Source organism: Syngnathoides biaculeatus, chromosome 1 (assembly GCF_019802595.1).
Source record: "Syngnathoides biaculeatus isolate LvHL_M chromosome 1, ASM1980259v1, whole genome shotgun sequence".
NCBI lineage: Eukaryota > Metazoa > Chordata > Actinopteri > Syngnathiformes > Syngnathidae > Syngnathoides > Syngnathoides biaculeatus.
The window spans coordinates 1,407,809-1,429,529 of record NC_084640.1 but is presented as its reverse complement, the minus strand read 5'-3'; the positions used below and the strand labels follow the sequence as shown (position 1 = coordinate 1,429,529).

At 39.7% G+C, this 21,721-nt stretch overlaps 1 protein-coding gene across 1 annotated transcript; it reads left to right on the top strand.

Annotated features, from left to right (window-relative positions):
- The first annotated feature begins 74 nt into the window (after window positions 1-74).
- ehmt2 (euchromatic histone-lysine N-methyltransferase 2) lies at window positions 75-21,376 on the top strand. The gene is made up of 28 exons (XM_061817337.1): window positions 75-140; window positions 1,202-1,259; window positions 1,350-1,481; window positions 1,556-1,779; window positions 2,369-2,671; window positions 3,612-3,678; window positions 3,910-3,992; window positions 4,275-4,346; window positions 4,675-4,795; window positions 7,334-7,426; window positions 8,603-8,739; window positions 9,496-9,639; window positions 9,704-10,023; window positions 12,183-12,416; window positions 12,512-12,594; window positions 12,682-12,788; window positions 13,768-13,890; window positions 13,967-14,068; window positions 14,190-14,294; window positions 15,163-15,317; window positions 15,413-15,580; window positions 17,054-17,198; window positions 17,282-17,359; window positions 17,448-17,563; window positions 19,820-19,906; window positions 19,984-20,062; window positions 20,194-20,369; window positions 20,752-21,376. Exons 1-28 carry the CDS (start codon window positions 75-77, stop codon window positions 20,927-20,929), a joined length of 3,756 nt encoding a protein of 1,251 aa, XP_061673321.1. The 3' UTR covers window positions 20,930-21,376.
- Window positions 21,377-21,721: the final 345 nt, after the last annotated feature.

Below are 21,721 nucleotides of genomic sequence, written 5' to 3'. Positions count from 1 at the left end.
GCGAGTTTAAATCAAGAACGTCCGGTACCGGAGGAGGGGCCTTGGTGCGTGACGTAGTTACGTTGTAATCACGTATGTGTTCACGTTCTAGTTTGTCGACACTCATTGGAAACATGTCGGCATCTGAGCCAGCGACAAAGGTATTGAAAAAAAAAAACACATTACGCTTACGTATAACATTCATAAAATGTAAAACGTACTGTCACGCGTAGTGAAACATGACGCGAAAAGTGTAGTGGTGTCAGATTATGGCATGACTTTATGTGTTGGTTACAGACTTGGAGCTTTTTGCTTTCAAGTTGTGCTAAACTGCTAGCAATCGAGATTGTTAGCTTGTAACGATGCTGTATTTAAGATTACTGAATTGCAATGTATGTTTCCGTTCATCAATGATGATTTTCATCGTTTTATTTCGATCGTTTACCTCTTCACTTACCTATCACGTAATGATTTAATTCAAGCAGATCTGTTCCATTGTTTTTAAATTGCCAAGTCTTTTGATCTGTTTGAAACACACAATTCAAGAAGTATATGGCCTAATTATGTATTTTACAATGTTTTGCATTCATGTTTCCAACTGAACTATTACATGTTGTTGTGCATTATTGCTCAAGTCCTTTTGTTTTGCTCTGTTGTAATGAATGGTTTGCTTGACTGATGGCGGCATTTGACAAGTCATTGGTTGATATAGAATTAACAGAAATCAACAATATTTTTACACTTTTAAATACTGAATTTTTGTTGGCGGCTGTGGAGATATGGAGTCTTCATTTTGCTTATTTTGACGAGCTATCTATGTATGTAGCAAGTGCATGTAAAAACATTAAGGCCTTAAATATGAACAAGAACAGTACAGTACTGGATGATATGCACGATTTATGAATAGTATATAGTACTGTGTATATCATGTAGCTGGTTAAAGACAAATTACACAAACAGTAGGCACTGTATTAAAAAAAATACAAAGCATTAAATCTTTTTGGTACAGTGGATAGGAAAAGATTTCCCCAACCCTGTTCAAATTCTAGGTTTTTGTGATTTAAAAAAATGAACAAGATAAATCATTTCAAAACATTTTCGAACATTAGATGTGACCTATAATTTTTATAATTCAAAGAAAAAAACATTTCCCCTCATCATTCCCCAATATCAAACAGATGAATAAATAAATTCATGGTTTGGGTATTGTTTTATATACCAGGAGTCTTTCGAAGGAAATGTTTCAGAATCTATTGCTGGGCCAAGTCACATCAAGCATGGTAGGTCTCCACTTTAGTTTTATTTTCTCAGTGCGGGCAAGAAGTGCATACATACAGTATTTGTTTCATTAAATGCCCTTTTCCATTCAGATAATTCAGATGTCACCAAGGATATTGTTGCCAGAACAACAGAGCCAGTGGGTTCTCAGCAACTTGGAAGGGATGCACCCAGAGATGGGGAGGATGGAGCCCCCTCCCCACTTAATAAAACAGCCGCTGGTGGTAAATTGCTCCTGGATGTCCAAAATTTCCAATATTAACATGCCTCTGTACTAACTTTTACTTCTCCCTTCCAGGATATGGAGCCAAAGCCACACCAGTGACCTCCTTGTTGTCTTCCTCTGCTTCTACATCTTTGACGCTGTCCCCGGGGCGAGCAAAGATGAGTGTTTCTGGGCCTGTTAGTAGCAAACCTGTCCTGCCATCTGGACCTCCATCTTGCTCCTCCCCTTCTATCTTATCTGATCCACCCAAAATCCATCGGGCACGCAAAACAATGACCCGGCTACCACCAATGCAGGTAAATTTGTTTTAAATGCATCAAGCAGTATCGCAAATAAAAGTGGTCCTTGGTTAACAACAGAGTTCTCTTCTTTCAATGGTGATCCATTCAATTTTGTATTTAAATCGTAACGGGCTGTAATCTCTATCAGTAACCAACACTAACATTGAAGTAAAGTGTTAATTACAGTATATATTTTAATGCAAACACTTTTGGGCCATAAAAAAATCAATCCAATGAATATCTGCCGTGCCTTGTGAAAGTATTCGGCCCCCTTGAACTTTTCAACCTTTTGGCACATTTCAGGCTTCAAACATAAAGATATAAAATTGTCATTTTTTTGTCAAGAATCAATAACAAGCGGGAGACAATCGTGAAGTGGAATGAAATTTATTGGATATTTTATGCTTTTTTTTAAACAAATAAAAAAAATGAAAAGTGGGGCGTGCACTATTATTCAGCCCCTTTACTTTCAGTGCAGCAAACTCACTCCAAAAGTTCAGTGAGGATCTCTGAATGATGCAATGTTGACTGACGGTGATAAATAGAATCCACCTGTGTGTAATCAAGTCTCCGTATAAATGCACCTGCTCTGTGATATTCTCAGGGTTCTGTTAAAAGTGTAGAGAGCATCATGAAGACCAAGGAACACACAAGGCAGATCCGAGATACTGTTGTGGAGAAGTTTAAAGCTGGATTTGGATACAAAAAAATTTCCCAAGCTTTAAACATCTCAAGGAGCACTGTGCAAGCAATCGTATTGAAATGGAAGGAGTATCAGACCACTGCAAATCTACCAAGACCCGGCCGTCCCTCTAAACTTTCATCTCGAACAAGGAGAAGACTGATCAGAGATGCAGCCAAGAGACCCATGATCACTCTGGATGAACTGCAAAGATCTACAGCTGAGGTGTGAGAGTCTGTTTGTAGAACAACAATCAGTCCTACACTGCACAAATAGGCCATTTCTCAAAGATATCCATAAAAAGTCTCGTTTAAAGTTTGCCAAAAGGCACTTGGGAGGCACACCAAACATGTGGAAGAAGGTGCTCTGGTCAGATAAACCAAAATTGAGCTTTTTGGCCAAGATGCAAAACGATATGTTTGGCGTAAAAACAACAAAGCTGAACGATGAACCCTGAATACACCATCCCCACTGTCAAACATGATGGTGACAGCCTCGTGGTTTGGGCCTGCTTTTCTTCAGTAGGGACAGGGATGATGGTTCAAATTGATGGGAAAATGAATGGGGCCAAATACCGGTGGAAGAAAATCTGTTGGAGCCCAAGCGACTTGCAGCTGTAATTGCAGCAAAGGGTGGCACTACAAAATATTAATCCAAGGGGGCTGAATAATATTGCACGCCCCACTACTCAGGTTTTTATTTGGTAAAAAACTTTAAAGTATCCAATACATTTCTTCCCACTTCACGATTCTGTTCCACTCGTTGATTCTTGACAAAAAAAAAATATTTTATATCTATGTTTGAAGCCTGAAATGTGGCAAATGGTTGAAAAGTTCAAAGAGGGAAAATACTTTCACAAGGCACTGTAAGTACGGGGGTAACTGAAGACACCTTGTGCCATGTGACAACGTATTAATTTTCTGCTGTGCAAAGTAAAGTTCATTGCTTTCAGTCTGTAACCTTGACTTGTCATACGATGATACCGTTGTAACCTGAGGATTGCCTATGTTTTGATTAAAAAGTATTTGACGTCTACATAACTGAATGATACACTTGAAAGATGTATTTTTGAATATAGGCATTATTTAAAACACAGATTCAATATGTCAAATATTGTTGTGATATTTTATTAGTGATTTTACCACTAACTACTTCTATTATACAGAGAAGTCAAGATGACACACCTGCTGCGCCTGTGACTCCATCAGGGTCGTCCTCTGACACCGAAACTGGTTTGTAACTTAAATCATTGTGAAATAATTATCTACAGGTTATTCTTCAGGTTATTGAGATTACTTTGAGGTCTTTATTTCCCATTCAACGTACCGTGTCATTTATTCTCAAATGGCCAACTATTATGGCAATGACCATATGTCCCCTTTAAAAATAAACCTATTTGTGTTGCTATGTCATTATGACAATAGTAATAACAATAAGTTACATTTATATCCCTTTCTTGACAGTTGCAAAAAAGAGGAAACTCGGCCGTTTAGCTGCCAGCCCTCCTGAGAAGTGCGAGATCTTTTCTGACAACATGCAAAATGCAGTAAGTTAAAGATGGATGGCGAAACACAAAAATGACTTCAATGGCGGACTGTGTCTTCATCTGACATTGAGATAACCTCCGGACCACCCGTGACCGTAATGGGGACAGGTTCTATTAAAAAAAAATAAAAAGGGATGAATGACTGTGTTCCTTGAAATTTTCATGGTAAAATGAAAGATAAGTAACTCATCTCTCATGGTACCAACACATCTGCATGTATGAAAACCTTGTGGTATGATTTTTCTTTGATGAATGTGTCTTACATCTGCTTTTGGTTTGTAGTTCGAAGATGTTGACGGAACAGTGAGGCAGCATCTTGAAGACACGGAGGGATCTGTGGTCCTGTCAGATCATGTGAGTGACTTTTGTTCTGTTTGGAATTAACCTATTACTGTTGTTTTGCTGATTTTGTACACTTGAAAAAAATACCACAGTATATACGAATTGTGCAATACATCACTGACAGTTCTATTTTATACAGATATAAGTTATAGTTCTGGTGTGCCAGGCTTTGTCTTGTATACTTGACAAAATTTGATCAAATTCTGGTATATATTTTCAGACATGCCATTTTTTTTAATGACACAAGGTAGACTTAGTAGTTCAGGATTTAAAAATTACATTTTGAGAATGCACATCATGTACACTGAAACTGTCTAATCAGATTGAACATTCTTCTCAGGGCTCAGATTCTGAATCACAGAGGGACACATTGATTCAGAGCAAGTCTCGAGAGTTTCCATGGAAACAGACAGATCAGGTGAAAGATAGAATCAGCTCGGATGTGTTAGAGACAGTTGGAGGTGAGTGACATAGGCGTAGTCTAATACATTGATCACACACAAAACATGTTCTTGTAAATAAATATGCTCCTTGTATAAATACATTAATACTGATCTACAGTAAAAAAAATTCCTAAATGAGAAAATTATGTTTTCATGAAAGGTCAGGTGTTATGAAATGGATGATTTTTGGTATATTATCGATGAAAAACCCGCAGCCAATATCGTCCCATGTGTTTTTTCACCACAAAACATGATTTTGACGTATACAGCTTTTTGTAACTCCCGCCATGAAAATCCTCTCGAGGGATTTGTTTTCGAGAAGAAGCAGGAAGTGACAAACAGGACAGAGGCGCCCCCTAGTGGACTTGTTTGTTTCCATTATTTTTACCTCCGGGAAGGTAGCTCGTTGTTCCTTCGTGTTAGCCAAAATGCCGGCTCGTTGCATTGCTGGACATTGCTTGAACACTCGGGAGAATGGATTTAGCCTTCATAAGATTGGAAGAGACCTGGTTCGTTGTGAAAAATGGATTGCACGGGTGCAGAGGACGAGAGCTTTGTGGGTTCCAAATCACAGGTAGGCAGTAATGCGCCCCGCCTCGACGGTGTTCAACAAGTACTGCGACGGCTTTGAACATACCCCTAAAAGCAGCATGGCTCGGCTCCACCTCCTCCTTCTATGCCACCTAGGCGCAGTCATAAGCCACACGGCTGGCTGAGATGAGCACCAATGGCTCATCTGAGTCGCGGAAGTGGATCGGATGGGGATGAGGTTTGGCCGTGATCGCATATCATCTGAATATGGCTCGAAACAATAGTGTTAATATTGCCCCGAGGGCTTGAAACAATAGTGTAATATTGCCCTGGTAACTTCACCCGGTTGTGTAGTGTTCTCCTTTTCGAGAAGAGCTTCCGTGTCAGACGTGGCGTATTTGTCTCTCATAGTTAGGGTGCACCGTGTGTTTTCATTTGCGAATGTCCGGGTGACGTCACGGACGGAGGACGCAGCCAATATGGAGACCACTTGGATATCGTAGAATGACACTTCTGCAACTTTGCGCATGGATGACGCACTCTCCGCTCACATTTATTTTTTCGTATAGACATTGAAGTGAATGATGTATGTATTTTTCATTCCAATTTCTATTTTAGAATGTTTATAGGGATGACACCCGGGCTTTAAGTAGACCATTCATAAACATTACAGTAACTGATGCCCAACTCAATGGATAAGTTTCCAATGACGTCACCATAGTCCCAGGAGTCTCCTGTCCGCCATTTTGAGTGTTTGAAGCAAGTTAGCGTCTATGTAAACAAAGCAAGCAACCCTTTCATCCGATAATAGGGGCCACGCATGCCTAGTTTGGGGCTGTACTAACCGCGCTGAGTCTGGGCAAACAAAGAGGTAGTATTTTGATACGCCAATGGTCATTGTCAACCAGGGAAGTAAAACCAAGCGACGGTCAACCAGAAAGACGGAACCTATGGTTGTCGAGGATCAACCGAGCAGGATTTCTTCCTGATCCAACAAAGAGACACTATAAAGTTTGCTGGATAATTTCATAACTCGTAACATTTTCAATTAAATACTTGAGGCAACAAGGAATGAATAAATTATGTATTGTACACAAAGATATGACACAGAATTCTTCAAGAGACAAAAATCGACTTTAATTTTTAACTGCAGAGCACAGTAACCAGTAAGACCTCTCTCCTATAACGCTCTTGTTCTCCTGTAATTTTACTGAAGCCTCGACTGCAAAAAGAAGGGCAGCCATGTGTGAACACACTTCTACAAGACCGGTCATACAGGTACAATGACCGGAGAGAACGCAGCCATCTTTTTGGTATATGATCCAGGGACGTAGTAGTGAATCAGTAGACCTCTGAGAATGTCTTACTCGAGCCGCCATTACACACTGATTATCGATCACCTGTTGCTGTACATCTTGAACCCACCCACTTCCAAAGTCATTGTAGGGTTGTAGAGACTTATAAGGCTTTAGTTCATCAAGGGTATATGCGATCACAGAATTCACGTGATAATTAACAATATCGGATATGTAATCTTGGGGTAGTCTTCCACATTGTCACTCCAATCGCTTGCTTGAAATTCATATGGGTCTTTGCCGCTGATGTCCTTCAATTTTTCCAAGTATCTGGCTCTGCTTAAAGCGTCAAACGTGTTTTTGTCCACTACGTTTGCATTTGCTTTAAACAACGTCATAAGTTTTACACCAAACGGAAAAATTAATGATGGAAAAAACGTGACGCGTCACCATTCACCTATGAGTTCTCTGAACTCTTAAGACACACAGTATGGCATCCGTCCCAAGACATGATGGGTAATCGGAAACCTATCCATACCAAAATGTGCTGTTTTTTTCCCTTTTGGTTTTGTTTCCTTTACTCAGGCAATTATGTGAGGATCATTAAAAACGTTTGTTTTAGGCAAAAGTAACCTTACATTTGGGACTTGACCTAGTTTTAAGTGTATTGTAAAGTCTCCCAAGAATATCACACGAACAATAGTCTCATTCTGGTTTGTCTTTTTATTAGATTCAGCTGGAAGGTCCACTGAGTACACAGAAGTTCCTTTAGATGCACTGGACATCGCAGCTGCTGACAGCCTGACACTGTCACCTCATCATGGTAGGTTTGTAGTTGTCATTAAAGGTGATTAAAGTATTGATGACAGTGTTATTTCTACTTGGCGGCACGGTGGATCAGCTGGTAAAGCATTGGCCTCACAGTTCTGAGGAAAAGCATTGGCCTCACAGTTCTGAGGACCCAGGTTCGGGCCTTGCCCCGCCTGTGTGGAGTTTGCATGTTCTCCCCGTGCCTGTGTTGGTTTTCTCCGTGCACTCCGGTTTCCTCCCACATCCCAAAAACATGCAACATTAATTGGACACTCTAAATTGTGATTTGTGATTGTGAGCGTGGCTGTTTGTCTCAATGTGCCCTGCGATTGGATGGCAACCAGTTCAGGGTGTACGCCGCCTCCTGCCCGTTGACAGCTCGGATAGGCTCAAGCAATCCCCGCGACCCTAGTGAGGATAAGTGGCACAGAAAATGGATGGATGGATGTTATCTCTACTTACGAAATTAATCCATTCCGGAAGTCGTTTCGTAACGTGAACATAGGAAACATGAATGTAACGTGAACATAGGATAAAACTTTTTCAGAGGGTCAATTCTTACTTACGTTTTACATTAAAAATAAACGTCATTGTTTCTAATATTCTCTTTTCTTGAGAATGTGAACATTAGTTTTCATTAACTATCAAATCAAAATATCTGTTATGACGCTGTATAATAAATAAACTTCACTATTTAGAATAAATTACTACTACAGTTACGTTTCCATGATATCCTATGTTACTTGGATGTACCGCTCAAATTAATAATAAACAAAAATGCTGAATTTGATATGCAACGGTATCTTTGTAGTTGTAGCCACAAAGCATGGCAAAAGCTGAACTGATTGCTTTACCAAAGGCAGATTTAGTACAAAGAGTAAGTGATGCAGAACTGGTCAAAATGGAAGCTTCAATGGAAATAATGGGAATTTAGACTGCTAATGGACATGTTGTGGAATTCTTGCATTCCAAGTTGAGTCTTATTAGACAATATTCCTGAGATGTAACTTACTCAAAATGCTGTGAATTGTCACACGATCAAGTTCAAGACATTAAGCAAAATGTAACTTTTAATCATTTTTGAATCAGTTAAACCTTGTTTCATCCACGTGTGGAATTATGAATTCATTAATATTAATAATGTGGTTAATCCTCTGAAGGAAATCATTGAATTATGTCTATGTTGCAGAGGGAAGTGATGGAGGGGACACAGAGAGGCTGGAGGAGCTTCCCCTTTGCAGCTGCAGGATGGAGGCGCCATGTGTTGATAGCACCAATCACCGAGTCAACAGGCAGTGTATGGCCACTGAGAGTAGCAATGGAGAGGTTTGTGTCAACATTTTTATTTTATTCGACAGGAGATCCCATTATTTACATGTATAGGATGAACATGAGAATAACCTCCTCCTTGTGTTTATGTTGGGACAGTAAAATGTTTTGAACAATTTAAATGGTATTTGTATGTACATACACTATATTGCCAAAAGTATTTGCTTACCTGCCTTGATTCACATATGATTTTTTGTGATATGATATCCCATTCTAAATCCACATGGTTTAATGTGAGGTTTGCCTATGTTTTGCAGCTGTAATAGTAACATGTCCCCTTCCTCTTGATGAGGGAGTGTGACATGTATGAATTTGACTGGGCTGCACACTCCCGAGCTCATCCCCCAATATAATTTTTTTGGATGAATTAAAGCAAGGACTGTGAGTCAGACCGGTGTGGGTAACTTCACACATGTACTTTGGGAAAAATCAGACCCAATGAAAATGATTTGATTCACATAAAAACCACAAATTCCTACTGTCGCTCAATAAAGGTTTGCTAGCATTCGTTCTGTGTCAACAACTAATTCCCTAGTACAGTGGTTCCGCCCCATCCCCCAGTTTGAAAACCATGCCTATGCCAGAGAGTCCATTATTTACACACTGTTCTCTCTCTCTCTCTCTCTCTCCTCTCTCTCTCTCTCTCTCTCTGTCTTTTTGTGGCTTTGAACATAGCCTAGCCCATTATCTGTAACTCACTGGATTTTCTCTTAGCTAGCGTTCTCAGAGTTTTTCTTTTGTTTCTTCTGCCAGCTGAGGGCTTGCACCAATGTGACAACCAAAGGAGAGACAATGCGGCCCTCCAGCCGGGTGCCACTTATGGTGCTTTGTGACACCCATCGCTCGCACATGGTGAAACACCACTGCTGCCCTGGTTGTGGCTTCTTTTGCATAGCAGTAAGTCACCATCTCCTTAAATCTGGTTTATTTGTCCATGTTCACACCCATTTTCTTCTTCAAGGGAACATTTCTCGAGTGCTGTCCAGACCAGCGCATCGCCCACCGTTTCCATCGGGGTTGTGTAACGGTACTCAGTGGTGGGCGAAGCAGGACAAATGGTGGAATGCTTTTCTGTCCCCACTGTGGTGAGGATGCCACTGAAGCTCAAGAGGTCACCATCCCTTCGTTCAGCTCAGCGACAGCTTCTGCAACCATGGTCGTCACCATGTCAGCATCCTCCACCACTACGCCATCTCTTCCGCCGTCTGTCCCTACGGCGCCCTCTCTCACAGCCTCCACTGGGGGGATGAAAGACGGGAAGATGCCTGAAAGGCCCGTCAGGTAACATTTCATGAACAAACTCTCTAGTTTTGGCTAAGATTAACTTAGTTCGAATCCATAATGGTCCCTTCAAGATTTTCTGAGCAGTCACAGTTGTTATTTTGTTAGAACATGATTATATTTGTTTGTTTATATTTACAAATAACTATTAGTTCCATAGTGAAAATAGACTAAACAGTCATCTATTTGAAATCAAAAGTTTAATATATTATTTCTGGGGAAAAAGTCCCACCAATAAGAATAAAGTACAGATTTTTGTGAGGTAATGTGAAAGAATGGGAGAAGCAATTTGTTATTTGTTAAAATAAGTGGGGTAATGATCTGTTAGTAACAATAATTAACTTTGGAGTGCACATTGAATGCTAGTTCAATGCTAGTTTATATGCTACAACTAATGGTGTGTTCAAGTTGCACACAAATGTACGAATTACAGAGCTCAGACTGAGAATTTTAATCAGAACTCCTACCCCTGAATTAACGCAACACCACCACTAACTCGAAAAGTCTGATGAATGTCATCAACATGACAGAATTTATGCTATCGGCTACTCGCATAGACAGTAACCTACTGTTGGTCTTGGGCCATAACTTTGTTTAAATTTAGTCAATTTTAGATTTTTTTAACAAATCAACACGGATCAGTCCCCTATTGGGTATGTTATTATTATAAATTTTAGACCAATATAAAGTGTTGAAGATGACCACCTCTTTTTGATGATGCAATGTTAATGACTAAACAAACATCCATGATTCTTTTAAATGTATTTTTATTTTTCATTTTTTTGTGGGGGTTACTGAAAAGTGATAATTTTGGAGATCCATGGTTTCTGCCTGACACTAGTGATATTTAGTTGCAGCTGGGCACACTCAACTTTCAGAGTTCTGATTTTCATTGTAAATTGAACACACCATAAGGCAAGATTGTCACTTCCTCACCAGGACCCCAAAGAGGAACTGGTAGCTGTGAGTATTACAGTGATAAGATCATTGTCTGTGCCAGAGCAGGTGATTTCAATCAACGAAGAAACAAAATGAAGGAAAAAAAAAACAAAAACACAACAATATTGTAACTACACTGTCCTGTACACAATCCCTGTTAGCTTTCCCAGATGTGGCTGATAATTGTTTGATATTTTTGAGTAGCTAGACCAACAATAATAAAAAACAATTGTTCTTACTGGAAGTAGGCTTAATATAAAATAAATGCCTTCTAACCCTCAGGTGAATAGGTTTAATGTTTTTTAAATTTTATCCGTAATTTGATTTAAATATGTAACTGGATCGGAATAAAAACAATGTTTAAAATTTTAATATTATCCTGTTTAACTGCCCCCCTAATAATGGGTAAACAAATATTTTCGTCAATAATTTAAGCTAACGCTTTAGGTTTAGAATGTGTTTATTATCTGTGTGGGATTTAAAAATGTCAAAAGGTAATGAATAAAATGAAAAAAAATGTGGGCATTAAAGTGTTTTCAAGGTATAGTACAACTTTATGGGTACCAAATAAATTCTCTAATGTCCCGATATCCATCCACCCATTTTCTAGCCGCGTGTCCTCACAAGGGCCGCGGGAAGCAGTCGCACTCACATTCACACCTAGGGGCAATTTAGAGTGTCCAATTAATGTTGCATGTTTTTGGGATGTGGGAGGAAACCGGAGTGCCCGGAGAAAACCAACACAGGCACGGGGAGAACATGCAAACTCCACACAGAGGCGGGTCTTGGATTGAACCCGGGACCTCAGAACTGTGAGGCCAATGCTTTCCAGCTGAACCGTAGTGTACTTTATTTATTATTTATTGTCCACATGCATATCAGTGTCACGTTGGTTTTACAACATATTGATAAGGTGTTAAAGGGTACTAAATTTAACCTAAAAGTTTCTTTATTGGACACACTGTGTATTAAAGCTGAGCATGTCTGTCTCACAGTTTTGAGGCATACTTGAATCACGGCTCCGGCTATCTCTTTTGTTCACGCTGTTCTTGTGTGGGTTTTCCTCTCACATTCCAAATCCTGTGCATATGGTTATTTCTCTGTAGCTGAAACATATTGTTTCTAAGTTGGAAAATGACTACATTTGGATCTTATACTTGATTGAAAAAGAAGTCCACTTTATATGTACACTACTCCTCACCATCAACTTCCTTCATCAGTGCACGTATGCGCAGCCATGGAATGGTGACACTAACAGTGGAACAACAGCAACCGCCCCAACCTGTACCGTCAACTGCATCTGCCACCACCGTGCCCCCTCCCGAGGAGGGAGTGGACAGCGTAGGGCCGTCTGTGTGTATGCCAAATGGGAAGCCTGTTTGCCCCAGTGCTCTTCCACCAGGACCCAGTAGGGCAGCTCTACAAAAGGCTATTCTCACACAGGATACCGAAAGGTTTGCCTTTGACGACAGAATTACCCTATCAACTAGAATTATGTATTATTATTTTAATGTTGACATAAATTTGTTGTTGTTTTTTTCCCCTCTAGGAGGAAGAAACTGAGGTTTCACCCTCGTCAGCTCTACCCTGCTGCCAAACAAGGCGAAGTGCAGAGAGTTCTGCTCATGTTAAGTCAGTACCTATAAACACACAGTAAACTTGTATAAGGTTTTAGACCCATTTTAATAAAAATGAATTTGTATAATTTGTTTATCTAAGTGGAGGGAATTGATCCCACGTACCAGCCTGACTCTCAGAACCGCCGCTCTGCTCTGCACGCTGCTGCTCAAAGAGGTCTGTTGGAAGTTTGCTACATACTTCTGCAGGTGAGTGAGGCCATTATTGCTGGGTTATCTCTGTTTTAAATACATTTTTTTTTTGCATATATTCCTGTATGTACAAGACTTATTTTACTAGAACAGGGATTTTCCCTTATAGATGAATAAACATCTGTGGCTCTATTCAGAGTTCACCAATCACATTCAAAATCATGTTAAATGTCAGTCAGCGCTCAGAAGCCACTGTTTAAGTGTCTGATTAACCGAAAAATAAATTTCAGCTCTTCTAGTTCGCCTAACAGTTTTTTTTCTTCTTTCAAGCTGAAGCCAAAAGGTTTTGTGCTAACACTGACAGGTAATTGGAACTGTTCATAATCCTGCCCACCTTCACTAAGGGTCAATTTTCACATGAAGAGAAACAGCCTCAAACCATGATGCTCCTGCCACGTGCTTCACTGTATTGTAGGTATTGTGTTATTTTGGTGGTGTTTTTTTCCTTTTTTTTTCAGTATATTTTGAAATTATAACTAGTTTAGTCCTGTTTCGTCAGACAATAACACATTTTCCCATGTGTTTGTGAAATTTCAAATTGTTTTGGGAAAATTTTGAAACATTCACGCTTCCGTGATAAAAACAAATGTCAAAAAAGCCTACTAGAACATCTGAAGTTCATTTGGAGGTAATCAGAGATACTATAAATGGTGGTAGGTGTGTCCTGACTCCCATTTTCTCGAGTTTAAACGTGATTGGTTGGTTATGAGAGTGTGTTTACCTGTCCAACTATTATCTCAACTATTTTTGTATCCAATTTTGAAAACATTTAAATAATTTTCAATTGAATAATGGTGGAAAATGTTTCCAAATTCTTTATTTTGGTCTTGTTTTTTTCTATACCAGAAGAAAAACAGCCATTTGAACAGGGGCTTATAAAGTTTTTATATCCATTGTATCTATCTTATCTAATATATTGTATCCATTTTACCTTCACATTTTGTGCATTTACTGTATGATAATCTTTTACTGACAGGCTGGCGCACAAATTGACGCTCAGGACAAAGACCTGAGAACGCCTCTTCTGGAAGCCATCCTCAACAATCACAAAGAGGTGGCTCGATACCTGATCCAGAATGGCGCTTGCGTCTACCATGTTGTAAGTATACTTTATTTGTGCATTTTTGGTCAATGCATTTAATGTTGTGCGTTTTTTTTTTTTTTTTTTTTTTTAGGAAGAGGATGGATACACTGGACTCCACCATGCAGCCAAACAGGGCAACCTAGAAATTGTCAACATACTCCTAGAGACAGGGCAGGTGGATGTAAATTCACAGGTAACCTTTTTTTTTTTTGTAACATTTTGCTACCTATAAACGTGCTTAAATCTTACATAACTCAAAATGCACTCTTGCAATCAAACACACTCCACTGACACATTTTCATGGCACATCTTAGGACAATGGTGGTTGGACACCAATTATCTGGGCTGCGGAACACAAACACGTGGAGGTGATCAAAGTGCTGCTGAACCGAGGAGCTGACGTCACCATCAATGACAAGGTCACCTCATAACATCTCACACAAATGACTTTCCATATGTTGTGTATATATATATATATATATATATATATATATATATATATATATATATATATATATAGTATTGGTCCCTGACGTATTTTTTCTTTTTTTACAAATACTATTGCCTTTATACAGAATAATTATTCACGACTACAATATTATACCGTAATTCCCGGCCGACAGAGCCTGGGTTAGGGTTAACCCTAACCCTAACCCACCTGGTTATAAACCTCACCCAGTAACATTTTGTAAAAGAAATACCATTTAACGCTAGCGCCGCCGTGATAATGCTTGCGCCGCTGCGCTAACAGGGCCGGTTAAAAAAACATACTGGTAAAAATCACCGAGACATGGCAGTAACACACTTGTGCAGCGCTAACAGGGCAGGACTGGTAAAAGGGTTAGCACATATATTCACTCTGCACATATATTCCACTGGTCTCACTCTCACTCAAAAATGCACAAATTAGCTGCATCACCGCATTAACCGCAGGGTTGAAAGCATATGAAAAAAGTTTCGGCTTATTGGCCGGAAATTACAGTACATCATCACAATATGCAAAAAGAGGTAGGAAAATCCCTTTACACTGCATAGTTTAAGTGGTCCAATTCGGACCTGCATCATTGCTGACACCTTTATCTGGCCCTAGTGTTTACTGTTTTACTACACTTACATTTCTTTGTTTAAAAGATCAAGTCAGAATCTATTGCCGGCAAAATAAATTGTAAATAGGTTTTGGTGAGATCGTAGTCAGCATTGTGACAACTGTCACAGAGCCAAGGAGACAACAAACAATAGTAAAATAAGAAAGATAGTTTGTCTTAAAATCTAATCTTTCCCCATTAGGAGTTGAATATATGTCTCCACTGGGCAGCGTATGCAGGAAATGTGGATATCGCAGAGATGGTGTTGAACGCTGGTTGTTCCCTTGCGTCAGTCAACGTGCACGGTGACACGCCACTCCACATTGCTGCCAGAGAAGGATACTTGGAATGTGTTACGTGAGTCAATTCAGTCAAGTTTTTGCATCATTATCGTGTAATTACCATATGACATGCCTTAAAATAAAAAATGTGACGACGTCTTTTGTCTTTAGGTTGTTTCTCTCCAGAGGCGCAGATATTGACACAATGAACAGGGAAGGAGACACACCGCTCACGCTTGCACGCGCTGACACACCAGTATGGGTTGCACTCCAGATCAACAGGAAGATACGAAGGGGGATAACCAATCGCATGCTTAGGACAGAAAAAATTATATGCAGGTTGGTTTTGATTACATTTTAAATTGGTTCTAAATCAGGGAAAATAGGGTAATCACTATACTCAAAATTTAAACGACATTTATTTGCAACATTTCATCACTGAAGTACCAGAAATAAATAGCAAAGGGAGAAAGAGAAAAATTTATAGGTCATATTCTTAATCCTGGTTTTATTGTCCACCTGGTCCTTGCCATATTTAGTAGCCTCTTTCAATGGCAAATGAGGCCACTGTGCACCTAGAGACAAACAATGGAAACAGACAGACACACTAAATTCACAATTTTCAGTATACACATTGAATCCCTCATCTACAATGACTATAAAATGCACACTGCAATACAAAAAAGATATATCAGACATGTGATTTTCCCGTTCATAGCCGGACTTCCATCTTTTAAAATTGCATTGATTAAAAAAAATATTCTCCGTATTTCGGCAATATTCCGACCGTAACCCATGCCAGAATCCACACTCGTTCAGTATCTGGTCCGATTTTTGGAAGTGAAGTGGAAGATTAGGTACGCGTCAGTTGATTGGTCGATTGTGTTCCTCCTGACCAATGAAAACGCTTGTTGTATATGAGGCAGTTCATGGGGCCATTTTCAAGTCAACACGATGGTGGTACTCTAGAGGAAAGACGCCTCTTGAGTGAAAGAAATTAATATGTCAAAAATAAGTTCTGACGGGATTGGATGGAATGAGAAATCGTCGATACAGTTGGAAAGAAGGAAGTTGCCACTCTGTTAAGCGACTTCATTCGCAAAATCGATCGACCTGGTAAAGCATTGTGCACATGGGGTCAGGATACTATTGATTATGGATCAAGAGTTTTCAAGGCATTGGAAGTTCACGCGAAACGACAAAAACACGTCAAACAACTGGAAGCAACAAAAAGAAACTTTTCCATAGCTGGCACATTTGGATGTCAACCCAAGCCCAACAACCAACCCCAGTTGCAGTCTGGGTAGTCAATTACGAGGTGAGAGTTGAGAAGCAATTACTTGTAAAAATGTCTGTATTATTTACTTGATGTTAATAATTGTCAAACTCATGAGTTTCAATCATTTACAAAAGTAAGAAATTAAAACGTTTTTGAATGGATCAAATATACACGCTATCAAAGCACACTTGCATGCCATGATGCAAATCTGAATTCTATTTAGTAGTTTACTTGGTTGAATTTGTATTTGAAATTTTTTTGGGGTAAAGGTATGCGCCTAAATAATGAACGATCATATTGTGTACATTTTGAAAACACAATAGCATTTATTTATAGATGTACTAGATATATTTCATTCATATTACTATTTCTAAAATTTGCACGTTAAAATTGGTGATCATACTTTGATCATGCTTGCAGTCCCCAAACCCTGGCTATTTTTCAGTCTTTTGTCATTCAGTCAAATCACGTCTGATATATACAGTAGCTTTGTATTTTTTTCTCTCTGTGTACTTACTGTTATACTGTCACAGTGACATTGCCCAGGGCTATGAGAATGCTCCCATTCCATGTGTAAATGCAGTAGATGATGAAGGATGTCCTTCAGACTACAAATACGTTTCAGAGAACTGTGAAACATCAGCAATGAACATAGACCGTAACATCACACATTTACAGGTAATCCAATTGACTACTATTTTAATCCAAAACAAGTTTACAGGTCGTTACTGCATGATGACACTTGTCACACCTTTCACTAGCACTGTAGCTGCACTGATGACTGTTCCTCTAGCAACTGCCTCTGTGGACAGCTAAGCATCCGCTGCTGGTATGACAAGGTAAACAAACATCAAAATGCATCTGGTTTGAGGTCCAGTGAGATCTAGCGGAATGAAAATAATCTCAATGTGTGTGTGTTTTAATCAGGATCAGCGGTTGCTTCAAGAGTTCAATAAGATTGAACCTCCCCTTATATTTGAGTGCAACATGGCCTGTTCTTGTCACCGCACGTGCAAGAACAGGGTGGTACAGGCTGGCATCAAGTAAGTATTAAACATATGCACTCATCAGACACAAGATAAAGATGCACATTCTCTTGCATATACAAACATTGTATCAAAGAGCTCTCCCTTCACAAAGTCTTTTAATTGACCCCTCCGTACAGGGCACTTAACCACGCCTCCTGAAGTTACGCCACCCCACGTGTGCTAACCTCAGACAAACAATTAGCAAAAATGGCGGCGCAGGAAGAAAAGACTAGAGCGAAATTGTCCGATTTACCATCTGATTTCTCACTCGCATTCTTAGCGAATAGTGAAATATCATTGAAAAGCAGACAGCAAGGCTTCAAGTATTTCAGCGAGGGGTATTTCAATGGTATTTACATGCATATCGACGGAGAAACCATTGATATTAGCGCGAGTTCTTTCCAGAGTCAGGGGAAGACCGAGAAGCCACATAATATAATATTTTATAACCCAAATACGAATTCGTCATTGACAGTTTCCTGTTTTCGTGTTACATATCACACTTGTGTGCAGAATCTGTATGTGTATCTGTATAGCCGTTTGTGAACCGCCGTATGAAGGAAAAGAAGTTGAGGCTTGATTCACAAGTTGTTTCTCTCGTTTTCTTTGTGTGATGTCACGCGCTCCCCTCAATAATTATTCTTGAATTAGTGCCGAACCTACGTAAGTCCCGACCGAGTACGACAATCACTACTTTATAGTGTCCTCAAACATCCTTCCTTCAGTCTTGGTGTCTCGATGCACGTCAAAGGCTTTTAGGACTCGCTAGTCCGGTTTAGCTTAGCTCGGGAGCCGCCGAACAGAGACACGATTGTGCAGTCAGATCATCGCAAAATATCGCTCAACACAGATCAAGTGTGTCAATCATTCACACGTAGCTATGTTATGCAAGCAAAGAACTGCTAATTCATTTATATGAGACATGTATTGAAAATCAAATATAGGGCATACCTTCGTGCAAACAAAGTCCAGTTTAGCTTAGCTCCCTCGCCGCCGAACAGAGACACGTTTGTGCAGTCAGATCATCGCAAAATATCGCTCAACAAAGATCAAGTGTGTCAATCATTCACACCTAGCTATGTTATGCAAGCGAAGAACTGCTAATTCATTTATATGAGACATGTATTGAAAATCAAATATAGGGCATACCTTCGTGCAAACATATCTGTTCTGGTTGATTTTAGATGGATTCAGTTGATCATACGATCTTCCACAAAGTTTGATCCATCGAAGACCTTTTTAGTACACTGTCTTCTGTTCTGGTTGATATTAGGTGGATTCAGTTGATGATGCGGTCTTCCACAAAGTTTGATCCATTGAAGACATTTTTCGTACTGGGTCTTCGGTTTTGGAAAGGGTACGAATTGAACTCCACCAACTAGCCTTTCAGGATACCTGTCGTCACTATTACAAAGTCCGTGACTATACCTCTTAACCATATCTATTCCTAAAGAACCCAAATACGCGATAAAACGCTAACAAAAGCTATACTGGACCATGCAACGTTGTCTGAGGTCACGGCGGGTGCAAAAAAAGGGGTGTGGTTTATGCAGACCTCTGGCCTCTGATTGGTCAGCGACGCAGATGACGCAATTTCTACGGAGGGGTCAATTGACAAGTGTCAGTGTCACAGAGGATAAGTTAACAATTATTACTGTGGTAGTAGTTTGGAGTCTTATACAACAGCACTATACCATACTGGGAAGTGTTTCTATTTAATATTCTTAATAGTGTTTAGCATTCCATTAGTTTAAATTAGAAGGGCAACATATTAGGCAGTCCTCTCGTAATGAGGTTTGTAGACGATTGCAGGTGTCCCCAATGAAATGTCCAGTAAGTGTACGTTGGGTCATGCCATAGGGGACCTTAATAATTTTCAAATTATATTTTAGTCCTTTACGGTCAATTGGGAAGTGTGAGTTAAATCTCAAATGGTGCTAAATGGATTCTCCCAGAGTGCATGCACACTAATTGTGTTAGTTCTGTACAAGCAAGTGCAATTTAGTGAGGAGAAGTAGTGCTAAGTAATATATTATTATGCATATGTGGCCCAAAGGTTGCCCAAAGTCTTTGACAGATCAAGAATGATTTATACCTTGTTCGAGCATATAGCAATACATCTAGTTTGAGAGTCACAAACATTACATATAGAGGAAGTGGTGTACAACTTGAATACAATATTTATTTGTGTGTATTTTGCCATTTTTATTTATCTCCCTCATGTTCCACCAACTGAATTCTACCCATCAAATGCTCCTCTCATTCCCTCAGAGTTCGCCTTCAGCTCTACAGGACAGAGAAGATGGGATGGGGTGTTCGAGCCCTGCAGGATATTCCTCAGGGAAGCTTCATCTGCGAGTAAGAGGGCACTGTCCACTCCTTTCGTTCTCTTTGCCATAGATAGCCTGAGGTAGAATTATCTTTATTCCATACAGATATGTGGGTGAGCTCATCTCAGATGCAGAAGCAGATGTTAGAGAGGATGACTCTTACCTTTTTGACCTGGATAATAAGGTAAACATTTGGGTTGACACCGTCCGAGAGGTATTCATTTCAGAATTAGCCGATTTATTTTGACAAGTTTCTAACTAACACACAAGATATCCCGCTCAATTGATGTCTAATAAATCCTGTTTCCTCTGAAGGACGGGGAAGTGTACTGTATCGATGCTCGTTACTACGGCAACATCAGCCGCTTCATCAACCACCTTTGTGACCCCAACCTCATCCCAGTGCGTGTATTCATGCTGCACCAGGACCTGAGATTTCCACGTATCGCCTTCTTCAGCTCCAGAGACATCCTAAGTGGCCAAGAGCTTGGGTGAGTTGTGTTGAGACAGATGCCATCACAGTCGCCATTTGCTCATCTATCCATTTTCTGAACCGCTTATCCTCACAAAGGTCGCGGGAAGCACTGTAGCCTATCCCAGCTGTCATCGGAGAGGAGACAGAGTACACCCTGAACTGGTTGCCAGCCAATCGCAGGGCACATAGAGATAGAAAACAGTCGCACTCACAAGCACACCTAGGGGCAATTTTGAGTGTCCAATTAATGTTGCATGTTTTTTGGGATGTGGGAGGAAACCGGAGTCCCCGGAGAAAACCCACGCAGGCACGGGGAGAACATGCAAACTCCATACATGCGGAGACACGGGCACATGGTGTTTGAATAAATTAACATTAACATTGTGTATTTTCCATAGGTTTGACTATGGAGATCGCTTTTGGGACATTAAGAGCAAGTACTTTACCTGTCAATGTGGCTCGGAGAAATGCAAGCACTCTGCAGAAGCCATTGCTTTGGAGCAGAGCAGATTGGCTCCGCTGGAGGCTAGTTCTGAGTCAGGAGTGGACTGTGGGTTGACTATTCCTGGGATTTGACAACAGAAATAAAAACGTGTCTTTCATAGCATTATGTTTTGTAATGTTCGGTGCTTTTTACTTTCTTTGGTGACAGTAATACATTTTAGCCTCTAAAACATGTTTTTTTTTTTTGCAATATCTGTGATAATTTCCTCCTTACTAAGACACCATGAAACATTTATGTATATTGAAACACCAGTTTTGTTTACACACTGTATGGTTGTTGAATAATTTACATGCGACAAAACTGGCTTGAGCATTAATAGACGTGTATTTTCTGTTGTGCCAAAAAAAGCAAACTGCAGGTTTTTTTTTTTTTTACACACTTTGGAAAACCTGACATCCTCTGACCAAGCCTGTATTAGAAGCATAGTGTTAACATTTTTATGTATTTTACATTTTTTTATATATGTTGTAACATTTAAAGTAATAAATTTGGAAAACATGTTTTCACATTGAATCCTACAACCATTGTGTCTTGTCACATCTTGATATTTCTGTGTGTGCTTCTCCAGTGGTCAGGAGGCAAAATGCTACAACCATTTAACCAAGAACAATAAATTAAAGTTTAAATTGTTTTGGTTGGATTATAACATTTTAGATGTTTTTTTTCCTATCCGTGTACAGGTTCTGGGGTCTGTAGTTACTAATCAAATGAAGTACCATGCACTAATTTTACCCCAATGATTTAGGGGAATAAACGCCACATGAAGTAATTGGAAGGACGACTAGAATATTAGTTATAACATTCTTGGCTATGGCGATAGAAGAAAGCTAACGATAGTGTCGTACGTAGAAAGATGACGTCGC

Bases quoted from the DNA above. Each gene is read 5' to 3' on its own strand.
- ehmt2 (XM_061817337.1), top strand. From the start codon at position 75: ATGTGTTCACGTTCTAGTTTGTCGACACTCATTGGAAACATGTCGGCA. The intron at 14,295-15,162 runs GTCACCTCATAA...TTTCCCCATTAG, and splicing joins ACGTCACCATCAATGACAAG to GAGTTGAATATATGTCTCCA. The intron at 20,370-20,751 runs GTGAGTTGTGTT...TATTTTCCATAG, and splicing joins CTAAGTGGCCAAGAGCTTGG to GTTTGACTATGGAGATCGCT.